The 16,485-nt window shown below is 45.4% G+C and overlaps 1 protein-coding gene across 1 annotated transcript; it reads left to right on the top strand.

Moving 5' to 3' along the window:
* Positions 1 to 98: 98 nt before the first annotated feature.
* Positions 99 to 14,895, top strand: LOC138650907 (arylacetamide deacetylase-like 4). The gene is made up of 4 exons (XM_069740779.1): positions 99 to 316; positions 7,151 to 7,373; positions 12,201 to 12,264; positions 14,132 to 14,895. The coding sequence occupies exons 1-4, from the start codon at positions 140 to 142 to the stop codon at positions 14,886 to 14,888; spliced, it is 1,221 nt and encodes a 406-aa protein (XP_069596880.1). The 5' UTR covers positions 99 to 139; the 3' UTR covers positions 14,889 to 14,895.
* The last annotated feature ends 1,590 nt before the right edge of the window (positions 14,896 to 16,485 follow it).

Consider the following 16,485-nt stretch of genomic DNA (forward strand, 5'->3'; position numbering starts at 1 on the left):
TAGAGACGACATTCTTGCACGTTAATATTTGGCTAATATAAACATCTGGTGGCACTTCTCCTTTAAGAGACTGCTTAGATACAAAACCCAGAGGAGAAACAGGAAGTCACAGGAGGACAAAGTATCAGAAACCGTGAAAATGTTTGGAGTATTAGCTTCTCCGCTTTGTGCAATCAGCGTTTTTCTTCTTTTATGTCTTCTGATGTTTTTGGGGATAACTTGGTATGAATCCTCAAAAGCGGAGTACCCCCCGGGGATTGCAAATCCTGAATTACTTCGGAGATTTTATACATTTTTGACAGGCGTTCTCCTCCTGGTGAGTTCATGACCGGAATCTGATTTGTGTTGCTTCTTCCTACAAACCTCACAATCCCCGCTTTACATGCAATTCTACTTCTGCTACTGGGATCAGATGTTACACTGAAGCCATTGGGATTTTATGTTGTTGAAAACCCTGCAGTTTTTATGGCATTTTATGTTTTCGTTGTGTTTTCCCATAAACTTCAGTAGAGACAACGGCTTCTATGAAAATCATTTCCAAACGCTACATCGTGTAGTACCGCAATATGACAGGCAAATAAATTTTTTATAAAATTATTACTGGGCTGTTACCAAGGCAAAATATAATAAGTTCTTTTGGAATTTTTGTGTTGCATTTTTTGTTATGTGGAAATGTGCAGCTGGCGGCTTTCCTGTAAATTGTACTTGGAAGTGTCCAGTGGGAAACATAGAAATCAGGGGTCCCCATAGCACTTGCATGAATTGTGTGAATTGTGCACGGCTTCCTAACATACAATTGTACAGTAAAGTCAGGCAGGATCACATCATGTAGGCGCAGTCACACAAGAGCATAAGTCCAACAGACAAGGAAGAGGAACATGTAAAGTGGCGCACAAAATAGTGCCCTAATGAAGCCCCTCCTTGTTCCCACCCATTATGACACCCATTTCATGGCCTCCATGCAGTATGATGCTCCCATGAAGCGCATCCACCAAGCATGATACGTACATAGTGCCCCTCAAACATGATGCCCTCACAATTTCCCCAAACACACTGTAATGCCCCCAGAATGCTGACACATGACGCCCCAACAGTTCCCCCTACACAGGATGATGCCCCCATTGTGATCTGACACACAATGCTCCCAAAGTTCCCCTTATATAGTATGATGCCCCAATAGTGCTGTGACACACAATGCCCTCACAGTTCCCCTTACACAGTATGATGCCCTATAGTGCTGTGACACACGATGCCCTCACAGTTCCCCTTACACAGTATGATGCCCCATAGTGCTGTGACACATGATGCCCTCACAGTTCCCCTTACACAGCGTGATGCCCCATAGTGCTGTGACACACAATGCCCTCACAGGTCCCCTTACACAGTATGATGCCCAAAAGTGCTCTGACACACAATGCCCTCACAGTTCCCCTTACACAGTATGATGCCTCGTAGAGCTGTGACACACGATGCTCTGACACACCATGCCCTCACAGTTCCCCTTAAACAGTATGATGCCCCAATAGTGCCGTGACACACGATGCCCTCACAGTTCCCCTTACACAGTATGATGCCTCATAGTGTTGTGACACACAATGCCCTCACAGTTCCCCTTACACAGTATGATGCCCAATAGTGCTCTGACACAATGCCTCCTCAGTTCCTTTTACACAGCGTGATGCCCAAATATTGCTCTGACACACCATGCCCTCACAGTTCCCCTTACACAGTATGATGCCCCAATAGTGCCGTGACACACGATGCCCTCACAGTTCCCCTTACACAGTATGATGCCCCAAAACTGCTGTGACACATGATGCCCTCACAGTTCCCCTTACACAGTATGATGCCCCAATAGTGCCGTGACACACGATGCCCTCACAGTTCCCCTTACACAGTATGATGCCTCAAAAGTGCTGTGACACATGATGCCCTCACAGTTCCCCTTACACAGTATGATTACCTATAGTGCTGTAACAGACGATGCCCTCACAGTTCCCCTACACAGTGTGATGCGGTGTAGTGCTGTGATACATGATGCCCTCACAGTTCCCCTTACACAGTATGATGCCCCAATAGTGCTCTGACAGACGATGCCCTCACAGTTCCCCTTACACAGTATGATTACCTATAGTGCTGTAACACACGATGCCCTCACAGTTCCCCTACACAGTGTGATGCGGTGTAGTGCTGTGATACATGATGCCCTCACAGTTCCCCTTACACAGTATGATGCCCCAATAGTGCTCTGACAGACGATGCCCTCACAGTTCCCCTTACACAGTATGATGCCCCAATAGTGCTCTGACACACGATGCCCTCACAGTTCCCCTTACACAGTATGATGCCCCAATAGTGCTCTGACAAACGATGCCCTCACAGTTCCCCTACACAGTGTGATGCGGTGTAGTGCTGTGATACATGATGCCCTCACAGTTCCCCTTACACAGTATGATGCCCCAATAGTGCTCTGACAGACGATGCCCTCACAGTTCCCCTTACACAGTATGATGCCCCAATAGTGCTCTGACAGACGATGCCCTCACAGTTCCCCTTACACAGTATGATGCCCCAAAAGTGCTGTGACACATGATGCCCTCACAGTTCCCCTTACACAGTATGATGCCCTATAGTGCTGTGACACACGATGCCCTCACAGTTCCCCTTACACAGTATGATGCCCCAAAAGTGCTGTGACACATGATGCCCTCACAGTTCCCCTTACACAGTATGATGCCCTATAGTGCTGTGACACACGATGCCCTCACAGTTCCCCTTACACAGTATGATGCTCCAAAGTGCTGTGACACATGATGCCCTCACAGTTCCCCTTACACAGCATGATGCCCCATAGTGCTGTGACACACAATGCCCTCACAGGTCCCCTTACACAGTATGATTCCCCAATAATGCTCTGACACACGATGCCCTCACAGTTCCCCTTACACAGTATGATGCCTCATAGTGCTGTGACACACGATGCCCTCACAGTTCCCCTTACGCAGTGTGATGCCCAAAAGTGCTCTGACACACAATGCCCTCACAGTTCCCCTTACACAGTATGATGCCTCATAGTGTTGTGACACACAATGCCCTCACAGTTCCCCTTACACAGTATGATGCCCAATAGTGCTCTGACACAATGCCTCCTCAGTTCCTTTTACACAGCGTGATGCCCAAATATTGCTCTGACACACCATGCCCTCACAGTTCCCCTTACACAGTATGATGCCCCAATAGTGCCGTGACACACGATGCCCTCACAGTTCCCCTTACACAGTATGATGCCCCAAAACTGCTGTGACACATGATGCCCTCACAGTTCCCCTTACACAGTATGATGCCCCAATAGTGCCGTGACACACGATGCCCTCACAGTTCCCCTTACACAGTATGATGCCTCAAAAGTGCTGTGACACATGATGCCCTCACAGTTCCCCTTACACAGTATGATTACCTATAGTGCTGTAACACACGATGCCCTCACAGTTCCCCTACACAGTGTGATGCGGTGTAGTGCTGTGATACATGATGCCCTCACAGTTCCCCTTACACAGTATGATGCCCCAATAGTGCTCTGACAGACGATGCCCTCACAGTTCCCCTTACACAGTATGATTACCTATAGTGCTGTAACACACGATGCCCTCACAGTTCCCCTACACAGTGTGATGCGGTGTAGTGCTGTGATACATGATGCCCTCACAGTTCCCCTTACACAGTATGATGCCCCAATAGTGCTCTGACAGACGATGCCCTCACAGTTCCCCTTACACAGTATGATGCCCCAATAGTGCTCTGACACACGATGCCCTCACAGTTCCCCTTACAAAGTAAGATGCCCCATAGTGCTGTGACACACGATGCCCTCACAGTTCCTCTTCACTGTATTATGCCCCAATAGTGCTCTGACACATGATGCCCTCACAGTTCCCCTTGCACAGTATGATGCCTCATAGTGCTCTGACACACGATGTCCTCACAGTTCCCCTTACACAGTATGATGCCCAATAGTTCTCTGACACAATGCCTCCACAGTTCTTTTTACACACCGCAATGCCCCAATAGTGCTCTGACACACAATGCCCTCACAATTCCCCTTACACAGTATGATGCCTCATAGTGCTGTGACACACGATGCCCTCACAGTTCCCCTTACACAGTATTATACCCCAATAGTGCTGTGACACATGATGCCCTCACAGTTCCCCTTACACAGTATGATGCCCCAATAGTGCTGTGACACATAATGCCCTAACAATTCCCCTTACACAGTATGATGCCTCATAGTGCTGTGACACACGATGCCCTCACAGTTCCCCTTACACAGTATTATACCCCAATAGTGCTGTGACACATGATGCCCTCACAGTTCCCCTTACACAGTATGATGCCCTATAGTGCTGTAACACACGATGCCCTCACAGTTCCCCCTACACAGTATGATGCCCAATAATGCTCTGATACACGATGCCCTCACTGTTCCCCTTACACAGTGTGATGCGGTGTAGTGCTGTGATACATGACGCCCTCACAGTTCCCCTTACATAGTATGATGCCCCAATAGTGCTCTGACACACGATGCCCTCACAGTTCCCCTTACACAGTATGATTCCCCAATATTGCTCTGACACACGATGCCCTCACAGTTCCCCTTACACAGTATGATGCCCCATAGTGCTGTGACACACGATGCCCTCACAGTTCCCCTTACACTGTATTATGCCCCAATAGTGCTCTGACACATGATGCCCTCACAGTTCCCCTTGCACAGTATGATGCCTCCTAGTGCTGTGACACATGATGCCCTCACAGTTCCCCTTACGCAGTGTGATGCCCAATAGTGCTCTGACACACGATGCCCTCACAGTTCCCCTTACACAGTATGATGCCCGATAGTGCTGATATATAACGCCCTCACAGTTCCCCTTTACACAGTATGATGCCCCAAGTTTTCCCCCATCCACATTATGATGACCTTAACATTCCCCAACACAATATGAAATCCTCACCATGCCCCTTACACATTATGATGCTCCACAGTGCTCCCTAACGCAGTATATAAAATCCAAATAAGAGTCCACTGACAAAATAAAAAAAGCTACTCATGTAGCCCTGTTCCCACACTGAGCTGCTCTGCTTTGTGCTGAACCGAGATGTAGATGCATATGGGGAAGGGCGTTGACATCTCCCTGCTCCACCAGTTTCTTCATCTCTATCTGTGTCCTGAGGAAGCAGATTCCATTGAGGTCCTTATTAAGCTGTCATTTCATGTTCTTGGACCGACCTGCCATCTGGCTGAGACTTGCATCGATAATATGCCCATCTGAAAAAAATGGTGATGCACATCTCTGCCAACCAGAAACTATAGTGGTCACATGTAACGAAAGGTCATCATAGGGTGCCAGGATGCACTGAGACTGGCATAGAAGCCCTGTTAAGGTACCGTCTCACAGTGGCACTTTGGTCGCTACGACGGCACGATCCGTGACGTTCCAGCATTGCTCCATTATCGCTCCAGCGTTGTAGACTGCGGTCAAACTTCGCAATGCACGACGCTGGAGCGATAATTTCATGACGTATTTGCGATGTAGAATCAGCAGAGGAGGTGGAGAATATCGTGCACACCTTTGTTACACGATGCGATCATGCCGCCACAGCGGGACACTTGACGACGAAAGAAAGTTTCAAACGATCTGCTACGACGTACGATTCTCAGCGGGGTCCCTGATCGCAGTAGCGTGTCAGACACAGCGAGATCGTAAGTATATCGCTGGAACGTCACGGATCGTGCCGTCGTAGCGACCAAAATGCCACTGTGAGACGGTACCCTTAGAGTAAGTTCACACTGGCCGTTTTTGCTGCTTTTTTTCTGCAGCAAAACCTGATTTCTTGGCAGGAAACAAGCTGTTGCAAAAACGCCGGTTTAGGTGCATTTTTGGTGCGGTTTTGTGTCTCTTTGTCAATACTAATGGCCATGACTTTTCTGCAGAGAAAATGCTGCAAATAATGATACCTGCGTTTTTGCCGCATTTTTTCAACACCCATTCAAGCCAATGGGTGAAAAACGATGCAAAAACACTGCAAAAACGCTGAAAGAAGTGACATGCTCTATATCCAAAAAAAAAAAGCAGCAAAGCACAAAATCCTGATGACACAAAAAACCAATGTGTGTGCATGAGATCTCTGAAATCTCATAGACTTTGCTGGTACTGTAAAAAGCAGCTCAAAATTAGCATAAAAAAGCAGCAAAAAAAAGCCCAGTGTGAACTTACCCTTAGTGGGAGAGCAATCACTAGGGGAATCGGCAGCAATGTCTGTAAGGTGTCCAGGGCGAGCTGCTGCTTCTCCACACCCACCACCGAGATCTGCTACGTTTCCCTCTCGTGGTTCCCCGTATGGCTTTCTCTGTATGGAAGGGATTAAGGCACGCTCCTCAGTGCTTAGTTTGGGTCCGTAGGACCTAGATATTACAGGAAGGTCCACACAAAAATTGGTCCGACTTCATGCTGTCAGAACGATATGTACTCCACGTGCCTCCTGCCCACTGCAGCTTAAACCTGAAGTGCACACGAACCTCTCTCTAACTCAGACTTTCTCTATCCAACTAAACCAGGAAATGCTTCCCCTTTTTGCTTCACTTAATCCCCTTCCATGCCGGGCTGGTCCCAAACATTTAACCATCTCTGTTCCTGCAGTCTGTTGCTGGGACGATCTAACCTTTCACCTATATTCCAGTACACAGGTTTCATTACTTTCCTATGTTAACACTATGCTAACAATATTTATAGTATTCCTATATATTTCACACTAATAGGCCCACCACTTCCTAACTGTCCTAATCTTCCTATCTATTACTAAGTACTAAACTATGTTCTAAACTATCCCTATACCCGAGCTGAATATACCAGAGGTCCTCAGGCGTTACCTTTCAGTGCCCACACAACTGCACCAGTACCTATAACACTCGATGTATTTCACAAGTTTCATCGCACCATAAACCACAATGAAACCACACACCACACTTCACAATTGTTGTCTTCAGGGGCGGGTGCAAATTTCTGTGGATCTGCCACTCTTGACATTCCTGCAGATACCAATAAGGACAATTCTTGTTTTATTTTCATAACTTTGTTTCTTCATTCTATAGACAGAAGCTCTTCATAAAATCGGATTGAGGAACATTGAAGGGATTTTTCATTTTGTACAAAAATTATTAATGCCTGTCCAGAAGGATGATCCAGAGGTTTTCACGAAAGACTTAGAATTTGGAGGAGTGCCGGTGAGGGTCTACCAGCCCCGAGCTCCATCAGTCGGTGGTAGAAAAGGAGTCATGTTCTTTCACGGAGGAGGATTCATGGCAGGCAGTATTGGTAAGCAAGTCAAAATTTGTGCTTTAAGGGTTGATCCATTGTGTGGTGGGATGTCTTTGTCTAATTATCTTTTCAATCGTCTTAGGGTTAAAGGGTTTTTACAGGTTTGGGATGAAAGTCTGCAGTGTCTCTATGTGGCTGCAGAATTGTGAATCCTCACAGCGCGCTCAGTGCACGCTGTCAGGATTCTCTGGTGCCAAGAACAGGCAGTCACGTGACCACAAAAGTATGTGATTTACATCCTTCCTGCCACATTCTGACTAGACATGTCCTTGCTGGCACCCGAGAATCCTGACAGCGTGCAGTGTGCGCGCTCTGAGGATTCAAAAGTCTGCAATTACATAGAGTCACTGCTGACTTTCATCACAAGCCTGGACAACCCCTTTAATGCACAAAGCCGTTTGTATTACAGATCTCTTTTGTAAAGTGCTACAAAATGGATTTCATGGAGGTACGTGAGAGCTCGACTTTAACTATGCGTGCCTATGACGGAATAGTGAAAGATGTGTAAGGGGTGACAGATACTGGTATATGCCCCCACCCCTTTAAGCACGTCCCGGTTGAAACTAGTACTAAATGATGCTTGTTCAATGTGTATATTGTTGTAGTTGAATGCCGTATCTAGTGCTGTTTAATGTAGAAGGTTACTTAGGGAAAGCGCAGTTCCTTGATTGGGACACTAGATGGGGCACAGTAGGATTAGGTTATAGAAGCTGAGTATAGTAACTAGTTAATGAGACGCCCGCCAGGGCCTTGGGGTACTCGGTACCGGGTCCGGTACTTAAAGGGGATGTCACGGTGGCTGTGACACTGTCCGTGGCCTTGGGTGCCCAAGTAAAAGGGAAGGACTTTAAAGGAGTTTGGATAAAGTTTGTTTGTGATGCCACCTGTGCTTAAAGGGAACCTGTCACCCCCAAAATCGAAGGTGAGCTAAGCCCACCAGCATCAGGGGCCTATCTACAGCATTCTGGAATGCTGTAGATAAGCCCCCGATGCATCCTGAAAGATGAGAAAAAGAGGTTAGATTATACTCACCTGGGTGGTCCGATCCGATGGGCGTCGCGGTCCGGGGCCTCCCATCTTCTTACGATGACGTCCTCTTCTTGCCTTCACGCTGCGGCTCCGGCGCAGGCGTACTTTGTCTGCCCTGTTGAGGGCAGAGCAAAGTACTGCAGTGCGCAGGCGCCGGGAAAGGTCTGACCTTTCCCAGCGCCTTCCTACGCTTCCAAGCGTGACATCGCTCTCCCCGTGAGGAAATGAATGCAATGTAACGACCAGGACCTTGGGGTGTTACACTCAAATCCCCCTGTTGAATCCAGTACTCCCGGACTGGGAAAAGAAGAAAACATAAACAATACAGGTTATTAAAAAGACATACAAAAAAAAACATTTTTATATGCATGTAAACTGGTTAAATGTTGGCTTCCCTTTATGGGAGGTAATTGATACTTTTAACGTTGCAGAACATATATACAAAGATATAAATAACTTTTCAGAATTAATACATTTTACTTTAACATACTATGAAGCAGTAACTACCCTCACAGGTATACTATCTTTAAGACTTTCTTTAATTAAAGTGCAAAAAAAAAAAAACATCAACTTTCTTTACTAGTTCTCACTCTATAATTCTTTAACACTATCTGGTAACTTTTCTGACTATATATTTTGACTATCTGACACATACCAACTCACTTCTTCTAATAATACTATGCAAAACATGTATGCTATAAAACTCTCTGGCATATAAAATACAATCCTAGCTAATTTTTCTAACCATATTAAATATTATCACTTTATTAAACAAGTGCAAAAAAGCAATTTTCCTATATTGAGGTAGCGCAATTAAAAGTGCAAATAATATTCAAGTCAATTAATAACAGCAGTAACAATATGGGGGACCCCTTTCATAAACCCCCAACATAGGATTGGGCGGGCTACCAGACCTTGTCGTGGGCTGCGCCAAATGGGTTTTTCTTCAGGTCTCTGTAAAACTAATTAACTTTTTAGTGCAAAACAATGATGAATAGTATATTTAATGGTTCCTTGTAAAACCAGTAGAAAGCACCGAAGTAGGTGCAAACTATTTACAAAAGTGTTTGTAGCCCAATCAGTGTTGTGATGCAGTGACCCCTGTTACAGGTAGGGGGCACTGCATGGTCTTCCCAGAATACGCATGGAGGCATATTGAGGCCATAGGAATGCATGGCAATCGCAGGCATAACTGTGGTGATGATGAGTCAAAGTCCGGCATTATTGTGAATGGCCGGTATGTGTGTCGCAGAGGAAGATACTCTATGCTGTCAGCCTGAAGTAAAGATGTTCTGGGACCTGTAGTCCCACAAGTAAATGTGCTGTTTGTATAATTGTAAAAGGAGGCTGGCAGGGCTAGTTATGAGAGCTGGGCGGGTCGAACTAGCCACACACACACTCCCATCTAGGGGAGTAGCTACAAGTATATAATGAGACCAGGGTGTGGGTCACATGTCTCTGAGTGTGGATCTGAATGGTCTGTGCTGAAGGTCCTGGAAGAGCCTATGTGTTGGGAGTGCTATCTCCCTGAGTAGCACATGGTGGGGCTTTGGACCTGGTGGCCTGGGGTGTTGGATGAACGTCCTGAATAGCACCTGGACAGTCCACACGCCTCTCTGTTGGACGGACCGACGTGGGGACGGACGTCCTGAATAGCGCACTGTGGAAGGACTGTGTTGGGAGGTCCTGGGAGTAGGACTGGATCCCTGAAGAGCACAGGGTGCAGTAAAGAACGGAGGACACAGGTTTGCAGTCTCTTTACCTGGTTTACTGAAGACTTCAGGCAGCCACAATCCAGGGCACCAGATCACAGGTACAGGCAGGTCCGGTCGGCTTGGAAGTGAATTCAACACGTGGAGTTAAAAGCCTTCCTACTAGCGCGGTGGTGTAATCCCTTGCTGCCTATGGCTTCTGTCAAGGTCCTCACAGTTCTCTCTGTCCTCCTTAAAGGTGGGACACAAACCCATATGACAGGTGGCTCGAGCCTTTTTACAGGGTCTCTATCACGACCCGGGCTCTATGCGCCATTGTGTCTCCTGGGTATTAGGGCGGACAGGTGACGTGTAGTCCAGCTGTCCTTTCAGTTTCTGCTGTGCCTCCTAGAGTCCGACACAACCTCAGTCTTCCGGCTACCGGTGTCTGCGCTCTGTCAGGGAGGTAGCCTAGTCACAGCTATCCTCCCCAGTTGTCACTCTCCTGCGCCTCGCTCTCCTGCACGCTCACTACATGCTGTTCTTCCTTCTGTATTCTGCGAAGAGAAGAAAGTAAGGTTATTTGTTTAAAGACGAACGTGAACTCTGTCTCGTTTTGTGCAATAACACCAGCAGCAAAGCCCCAGCTGCTGAGATGGGACCCTGAGGGTGCAGATGATGTGGCTGAAGGTAGGCAAAAAAGGGGACATTGTTTGCATGTGGCGGGAGGCCAGGGTGCATGTAAACAGATAGATTCAGCCACGACTACGGCCCTGGCCCTGCCTCACAGATGCAGCCTATCAGCAGCAACTAATTGACTGTGATGGTCATGGGACATATTAATGTCACACTTTCTTATCTGGCAAGGTACACAGACCCGTTAAGGGCTTAGTTTTGTTTGACAGGGGCTGTAACCTAGCGATTGATGATTGATAAGCTAGAATTATGGTGCATATTTCTGACACAAGGTAAGACAACTAAAAGGTGGTGTAAACTTAGACTAAGCAGTCTCAATGATGGCTGGACTATACAAGGTAAATACTCTGTACCCCTTTTTCATCATAGATTGTAACCCCTCACTCTTCTTGTATACATTGTTTTGGTTTTATATTATTTGTAAATGTCAACTCTGAATTTTAAGAAGGAAGGAGAGTTGTGAGAAGTGACTGCGTCACAGCTAGGTAGAAGTAAGTGAGAGTAGTACTCCTTACATATATGTAAGAAGTGCTACCCCAAAGCTGCAAAGTTGCAAACATAAAGTCCCAGCTTGTTCTGCCATGCATGTAATTTGACCCACATGATGGAGGACACCTTAAGTGCAAGACGGAGTACCATCACTGCTGAGAGATGGTGAGGATCGCCTTCATAGAGGGGAGCATAGGCTTATTCATCAAGAATGAGTTTCAGTCACTGCTTATCTGAGTTAGGTAGTTTGCCATCTCGGAGATTAGGAGGTGACTGATACAAGGTAACGGAGGGAGCAGTTTGTCGGAGTGTACAAGATTGCCAGAACACAATAGCAGCGCATTGGTTTAAAGGGGGACGACTGGGATCACGGCTGCACTAAGCACTAGGAGAGACTGTGCTGTGACGTATTGAGAGTGGCACAAAGACTGTGACATTAGCTTTTAGTTCTGAATCCAGTGTTACGTGTACATTTTTCTGTCAATTTTTATCATAAATGTTTGATTATTGCGGCGGGGTTCACTTCCGGTAGAATTGAGACGTGCAGCAAAAGCTGGGCAACCAGGGGAGAAAGGCAGGGGACCACCATACACCCATTTATCTCTCTAACTCCAACGTTCAGTATTTGTAAGCCAAAACCAGGAGACGACCAATCAGAGGAAAAGTATAATCGAAACACGTCACCACTTCTGTATTTATCACCCACTCCTGGTTTTGGCTTACACATTCTGAGGTAAAATACTGACCAAATACTGAACATGTAAACGTGGCCTTATAGCCAGCAGAATCTGGAATCCTCGCTATATGTAAATATGATTGATTGTTATGGATAACAGAGCATTTTTCATTTGTCATGATATTGGATAATTGTTTGGTATAATGGATTCCTATAACTCATGTCTTACTTATTTGGTTTTAGAGAGCCATGACACTTTCTGTCGATACCTGTCAGAGAAATCTGGAGCTGTGGTTGTCTCTGTTGGGTAAGATGGAATCGTTCATCTAATGTTTCCTTACGTTCTAATTAAAATAATGAATTAGTGAAAGTGAATTGCGACTAATTTTTGTAGAATGAAAGTGATCTGACCAAAGGATCTTTTCCGAGTTCTGTCGGAAACTAAAGCTGTAATCTGATTGGTTGCTTTGGGCAACTGTTCCATTTGTTTTGTCGGTAGTAGTTTTTATATTCCCCGAAAATGAAAAAAAAAACATGTCCAGGAACAAAATAATGAGAACTGGGTTCACATTTTGTTCAAAACCATTATAAATATTCATTATCGAGATTGAAAAAGACATACTGATGCACAGAAAACAGTTGGGTGAGCCAGGACCCAGTCATTAATATAGGGCAAAAAAATATCTATTTGTGTATTGTATGGAGTAACCGCCAAGTATACCTCATTTGTGAGTATTTCAATTATTTTTTTTCCCCATCTGCAATTAAAGGGGTTGACATATCCTTTATTTGCACATATTGAAATACCATGGAGATATAACTGGCTATTACTCAATAGTATATAGAAATAGATATCGCTATGGTCCAGAGGTGTTGGCACTTATTCTCCTGGGGCTCACATGACATTATGTCACTCAAGCTCTGCAGCCAATAGGCGGCCGCTTCACTCCTTCCCCCTTCAGAAAAATCAGACATGCCTAGTAAATCAGAGCTGCGGCTGCTCTCACTTTCTCCAGAAGTCTGATTTGTCTGAAGGAAGAGAGAGTGAAGAGGCCACGGATTTGGCTTCAGGGATTGCGTGACGTAATGTCATGTTAGTGCAAGGAGAGCCAGTGCCGTCAATGCTGGAACCGCACCCCCACTGGAGGTGAGTATAGCTGCTATTATTTTCTAAGGGGGTAACCTAGTGATTCAGAAGGGGATGTTAGAATAGCGAACAACCCCCTTAATGTGTTTCCTCAAAAGTTGTCTATAACTGACCCTTTGCTTTATAAGTACTGGTGGATGAGAGACAGCGACTGCAGCACTGGCCTCCTGATCACATCCCGTTTGAGTATCCCAGAATGCACTGGGGATTCTCAAACAAAACGTCAGCAGAACAGAAAAAAAAAAAAAGCAGAAAGATAGTAGAGAAGGAATGATAGGGAATTTTTAATTAAAGTATGTTAAAAAAAAGTGATCAGATGATTAGATTACAAATATAGAAATTCAGGATTAAATTCAATTGGTTTTGGATCACCCTTTAATGAATTTGGCCCATCTTTCAAGTGCCGTGCGCCACCAACAGAAAGGTCACTCTGGAGTTTTTGTCGTAATTTACAACACTTTTGTGGTGTAAACTATGACAAATTTGTCAAGTGCTCTTAGTAGGTCCCATCCAATGTGAGCCGAGTCTTCTTTTCTAAAAGTGGCCAGGACTGGTGTAAAAAAAACCACCAAAAGTTGCTACATTTTTTGCACAACTTCAAGTCACGCAAACATTTTGTGAGATTTCACGGAAAAAAATGTACTTAATGAATAGGGCACAAAGTCGACAACATGATTGGTTTCAAAAAATAAATGTTATCAAGTGTTGTCTACTTCGGACAGCCCCTGCCCATTTACCTTATTGAAGCATTTTTTAAGAGGAGGACTCAATTCTGAACCCACATCTTTTGCATAGAGAAAAGAGGATCTACAACACTATCTCTCAGTCTGGAGGACGTACGGTAGCTTGGTAATAAATCATTGCCATTAGACCGCTGTGAATTAATTAACACCGTAAAGAACATCTAAAATGGCGGAACTAGGTGGAGATATTAACCAATGCAAATGTTGGTCCCTATTATCCAAATATTGACTGTTGCTTCCCATATCAAAGATCTAATAATCTTTTTTTAAATCATTAATTTTAGGTACCGCCTGGCCCCAAAACACAGATGCCCGGCTGCATTTGATGACTGTGTCTTGGCTACAGTTCACTTTCTGAAGACGGCACAAGATCATGGAGTCAATCCTTCTTCTGTTATAATATGTGGAGACAGTGCTGGGGGCAATCTTACAGCTGGTGTTTGTCAAGCTCTTGTGGGTAGATCGGATATTCCAAAGCCTCTTGCCCAAGTGATGATATACCCAGTGCTCCAGATGGCGGACTTCAATTTACCTTCATATCAGCAAAACAAGATGGTCCCATTGCTATACCAAAAGTATGCATTATACTGCACAATGAAATACATAGGTGGTGATCCATCTTTGTCAAAAGAACTGATCAAGGGCAGCCATGTTACTCTTGAGATAAGACAAAAATTAAGTAAGTTGTTGAGTTCTCAAAAATTTAAGGACAAAGGCTACACACCTCACGTCATGGCACCTTTTAATAAAGAAGTTTACGAGAAAGTTAAGATAACTCTTGACCTTCCATGTTCTCCATTGTTCTCTGATGATGCTGTGATCCGGCAATTACCACAGGCCTACATACTAACATGTGAGTTCGATGTTCTCCGAGATGATGGGATACTCTACAAGAAACGGCTGGAGGACAATGGAGTCCCGGTCACATGGTATCATGTTGAAGATGGTTTTCATGGAGTAGTTATCTTCTTTGATCGGTCTGATGTGGTGTCCGGAAAGTTGGCTATGGATAATATTATCACTTACATTAAAAACCTTTGAGACTTTGTATGGGTGAAATATTGTTTATCTGTGTATGAAATAACGAGATATCTTACATGTTCTTTATTTTGGGTTTATGTCATGAGTTGTATTACAAAATTGTATTATTTAGCTAAACTGTTTCTCACTAAGGTTCCTTCACACATATGTTTTAGTTTTTGATTTGTAAGAAACACTGTGATTTTCATGCATATTTTTGACGTGTTGTTGGCAGGGTGTAGACAGGCAGTTGCAAAATGCGTTTTTCCAGTCCTATGGATAATCCTATTAAAAAAAATGCATGGAAAAAGTGGCACACTTGGGCAATGCTGCATTTTGTCAAATATGTCAGTGATCAAACAAATGCACCAAAATTGAAGTTAAATGACCACGCACTGTAGATAACAGACAGAAAATGCCCCCCCCCCCCGTGCAAGAACAATATATGGGGCTTATCAAAAGTCTGCATCCTGAGTTTCTTCCTATTCCCCATTCACCGCCGGCCTCCTGAATCTGATTGAGAAGTCACACTTGTTTCAGTGACCTTCCTCTCCTGTCCGAGATTTTGCACAAGCACAATTATTGCAGGGACTCATCCGCTCAGAAGGAGCAGAGCATGTGCAGATTGTTAGTCCGGGACTTGCAATGTCATCGGGACCTTACTGCACATCTACTGCCTCAGGCAATTACTGCGCTTGCGCAAAATTTCAGTGTACTGCTGGGGTTTCTTTCTTATACTGCACTCTCCCTCTGCTCCTTAGGGAGTGACATGATATGCAGCGCCCTAGGGTCCTGGTTGTGGCAGTAATATCATTCTCCTCTAGGGGGAGTGATGTTACGTTTGGGAGGCAAAGAAGGACAACTGAATCCAGGTATCACAAACATGCAACACATTTCGCACTCCAGGCCACTAGGGGAAGCTCTGTTCCTATTTATTAGGGCACTCCTCACACTTAGGTAAAACTGGTTGCCTGGGGAGGAAGTTAGTTAGTTGCTGGCTGAGCTTTGCTCAGTTAGTTGGTCCCTGACAGGGGTTGGACCCTGTAGAGGCCGAGACAGAAGGACACAGAGTTGTGCCTGCCCTGAGTGCGGCAGCTTCTAGGAAGAGACACGGAAGGAGAACTGCATTGTAGAGAGGGTGAAGAAGTCGTAGCAAAGGAGTGGATTTCAGAGGAGTTCTGCCCTACACAGGCTGTCTCCTTCTGAGGTGCAGGATTCCGGTAGCCGGAACCCCGAGGGAGCAACAGTCCTTTATGCCTTGCTCCAGAGCTCGGCAGGACAGCTAATTTCACGTTACCTGCCCGCCCTATACCCAGGAGGCAAGGTGGCACCACTTAGAGGCTGGGGCATGATAGAGTCCCTGTAAAACGCCTCAAGCCACCGGTCATACGGGTTTGTCCTATCCATCTGGGGGACAGAGAGAGACATAACATCTGTAACATCTTCAATAGTTGTGAGGACCTTATGAGATGCTTAGCAGTAAGGTACTACAACACACGGCGCTAGAGGAAGGCTACTGATTTCTATCTGGACTAGGGAACTCTAGATTTGCCTCCAAACTGGCCGGACTCTGCCTGTCCTGTGGTCTGGTGCCCTGGACTGTGGATGCTGAAGCCTT

The sequence above is a fragment of the Ranitomeya imitator genome, chromosome 10, assembly GCF_032444005.1.
Source record: "Ranitomeya imitator isolate aRanImi1 chromosome 10, aRanImi1.pri, whole genome shotgun sequence".
Lineage (NCBI taxonomy): Eukaryota > Metazoa > Chordata > Amphibia > Anura > Dendrobatidae > Ranitomeya > Ranitomeya imitator.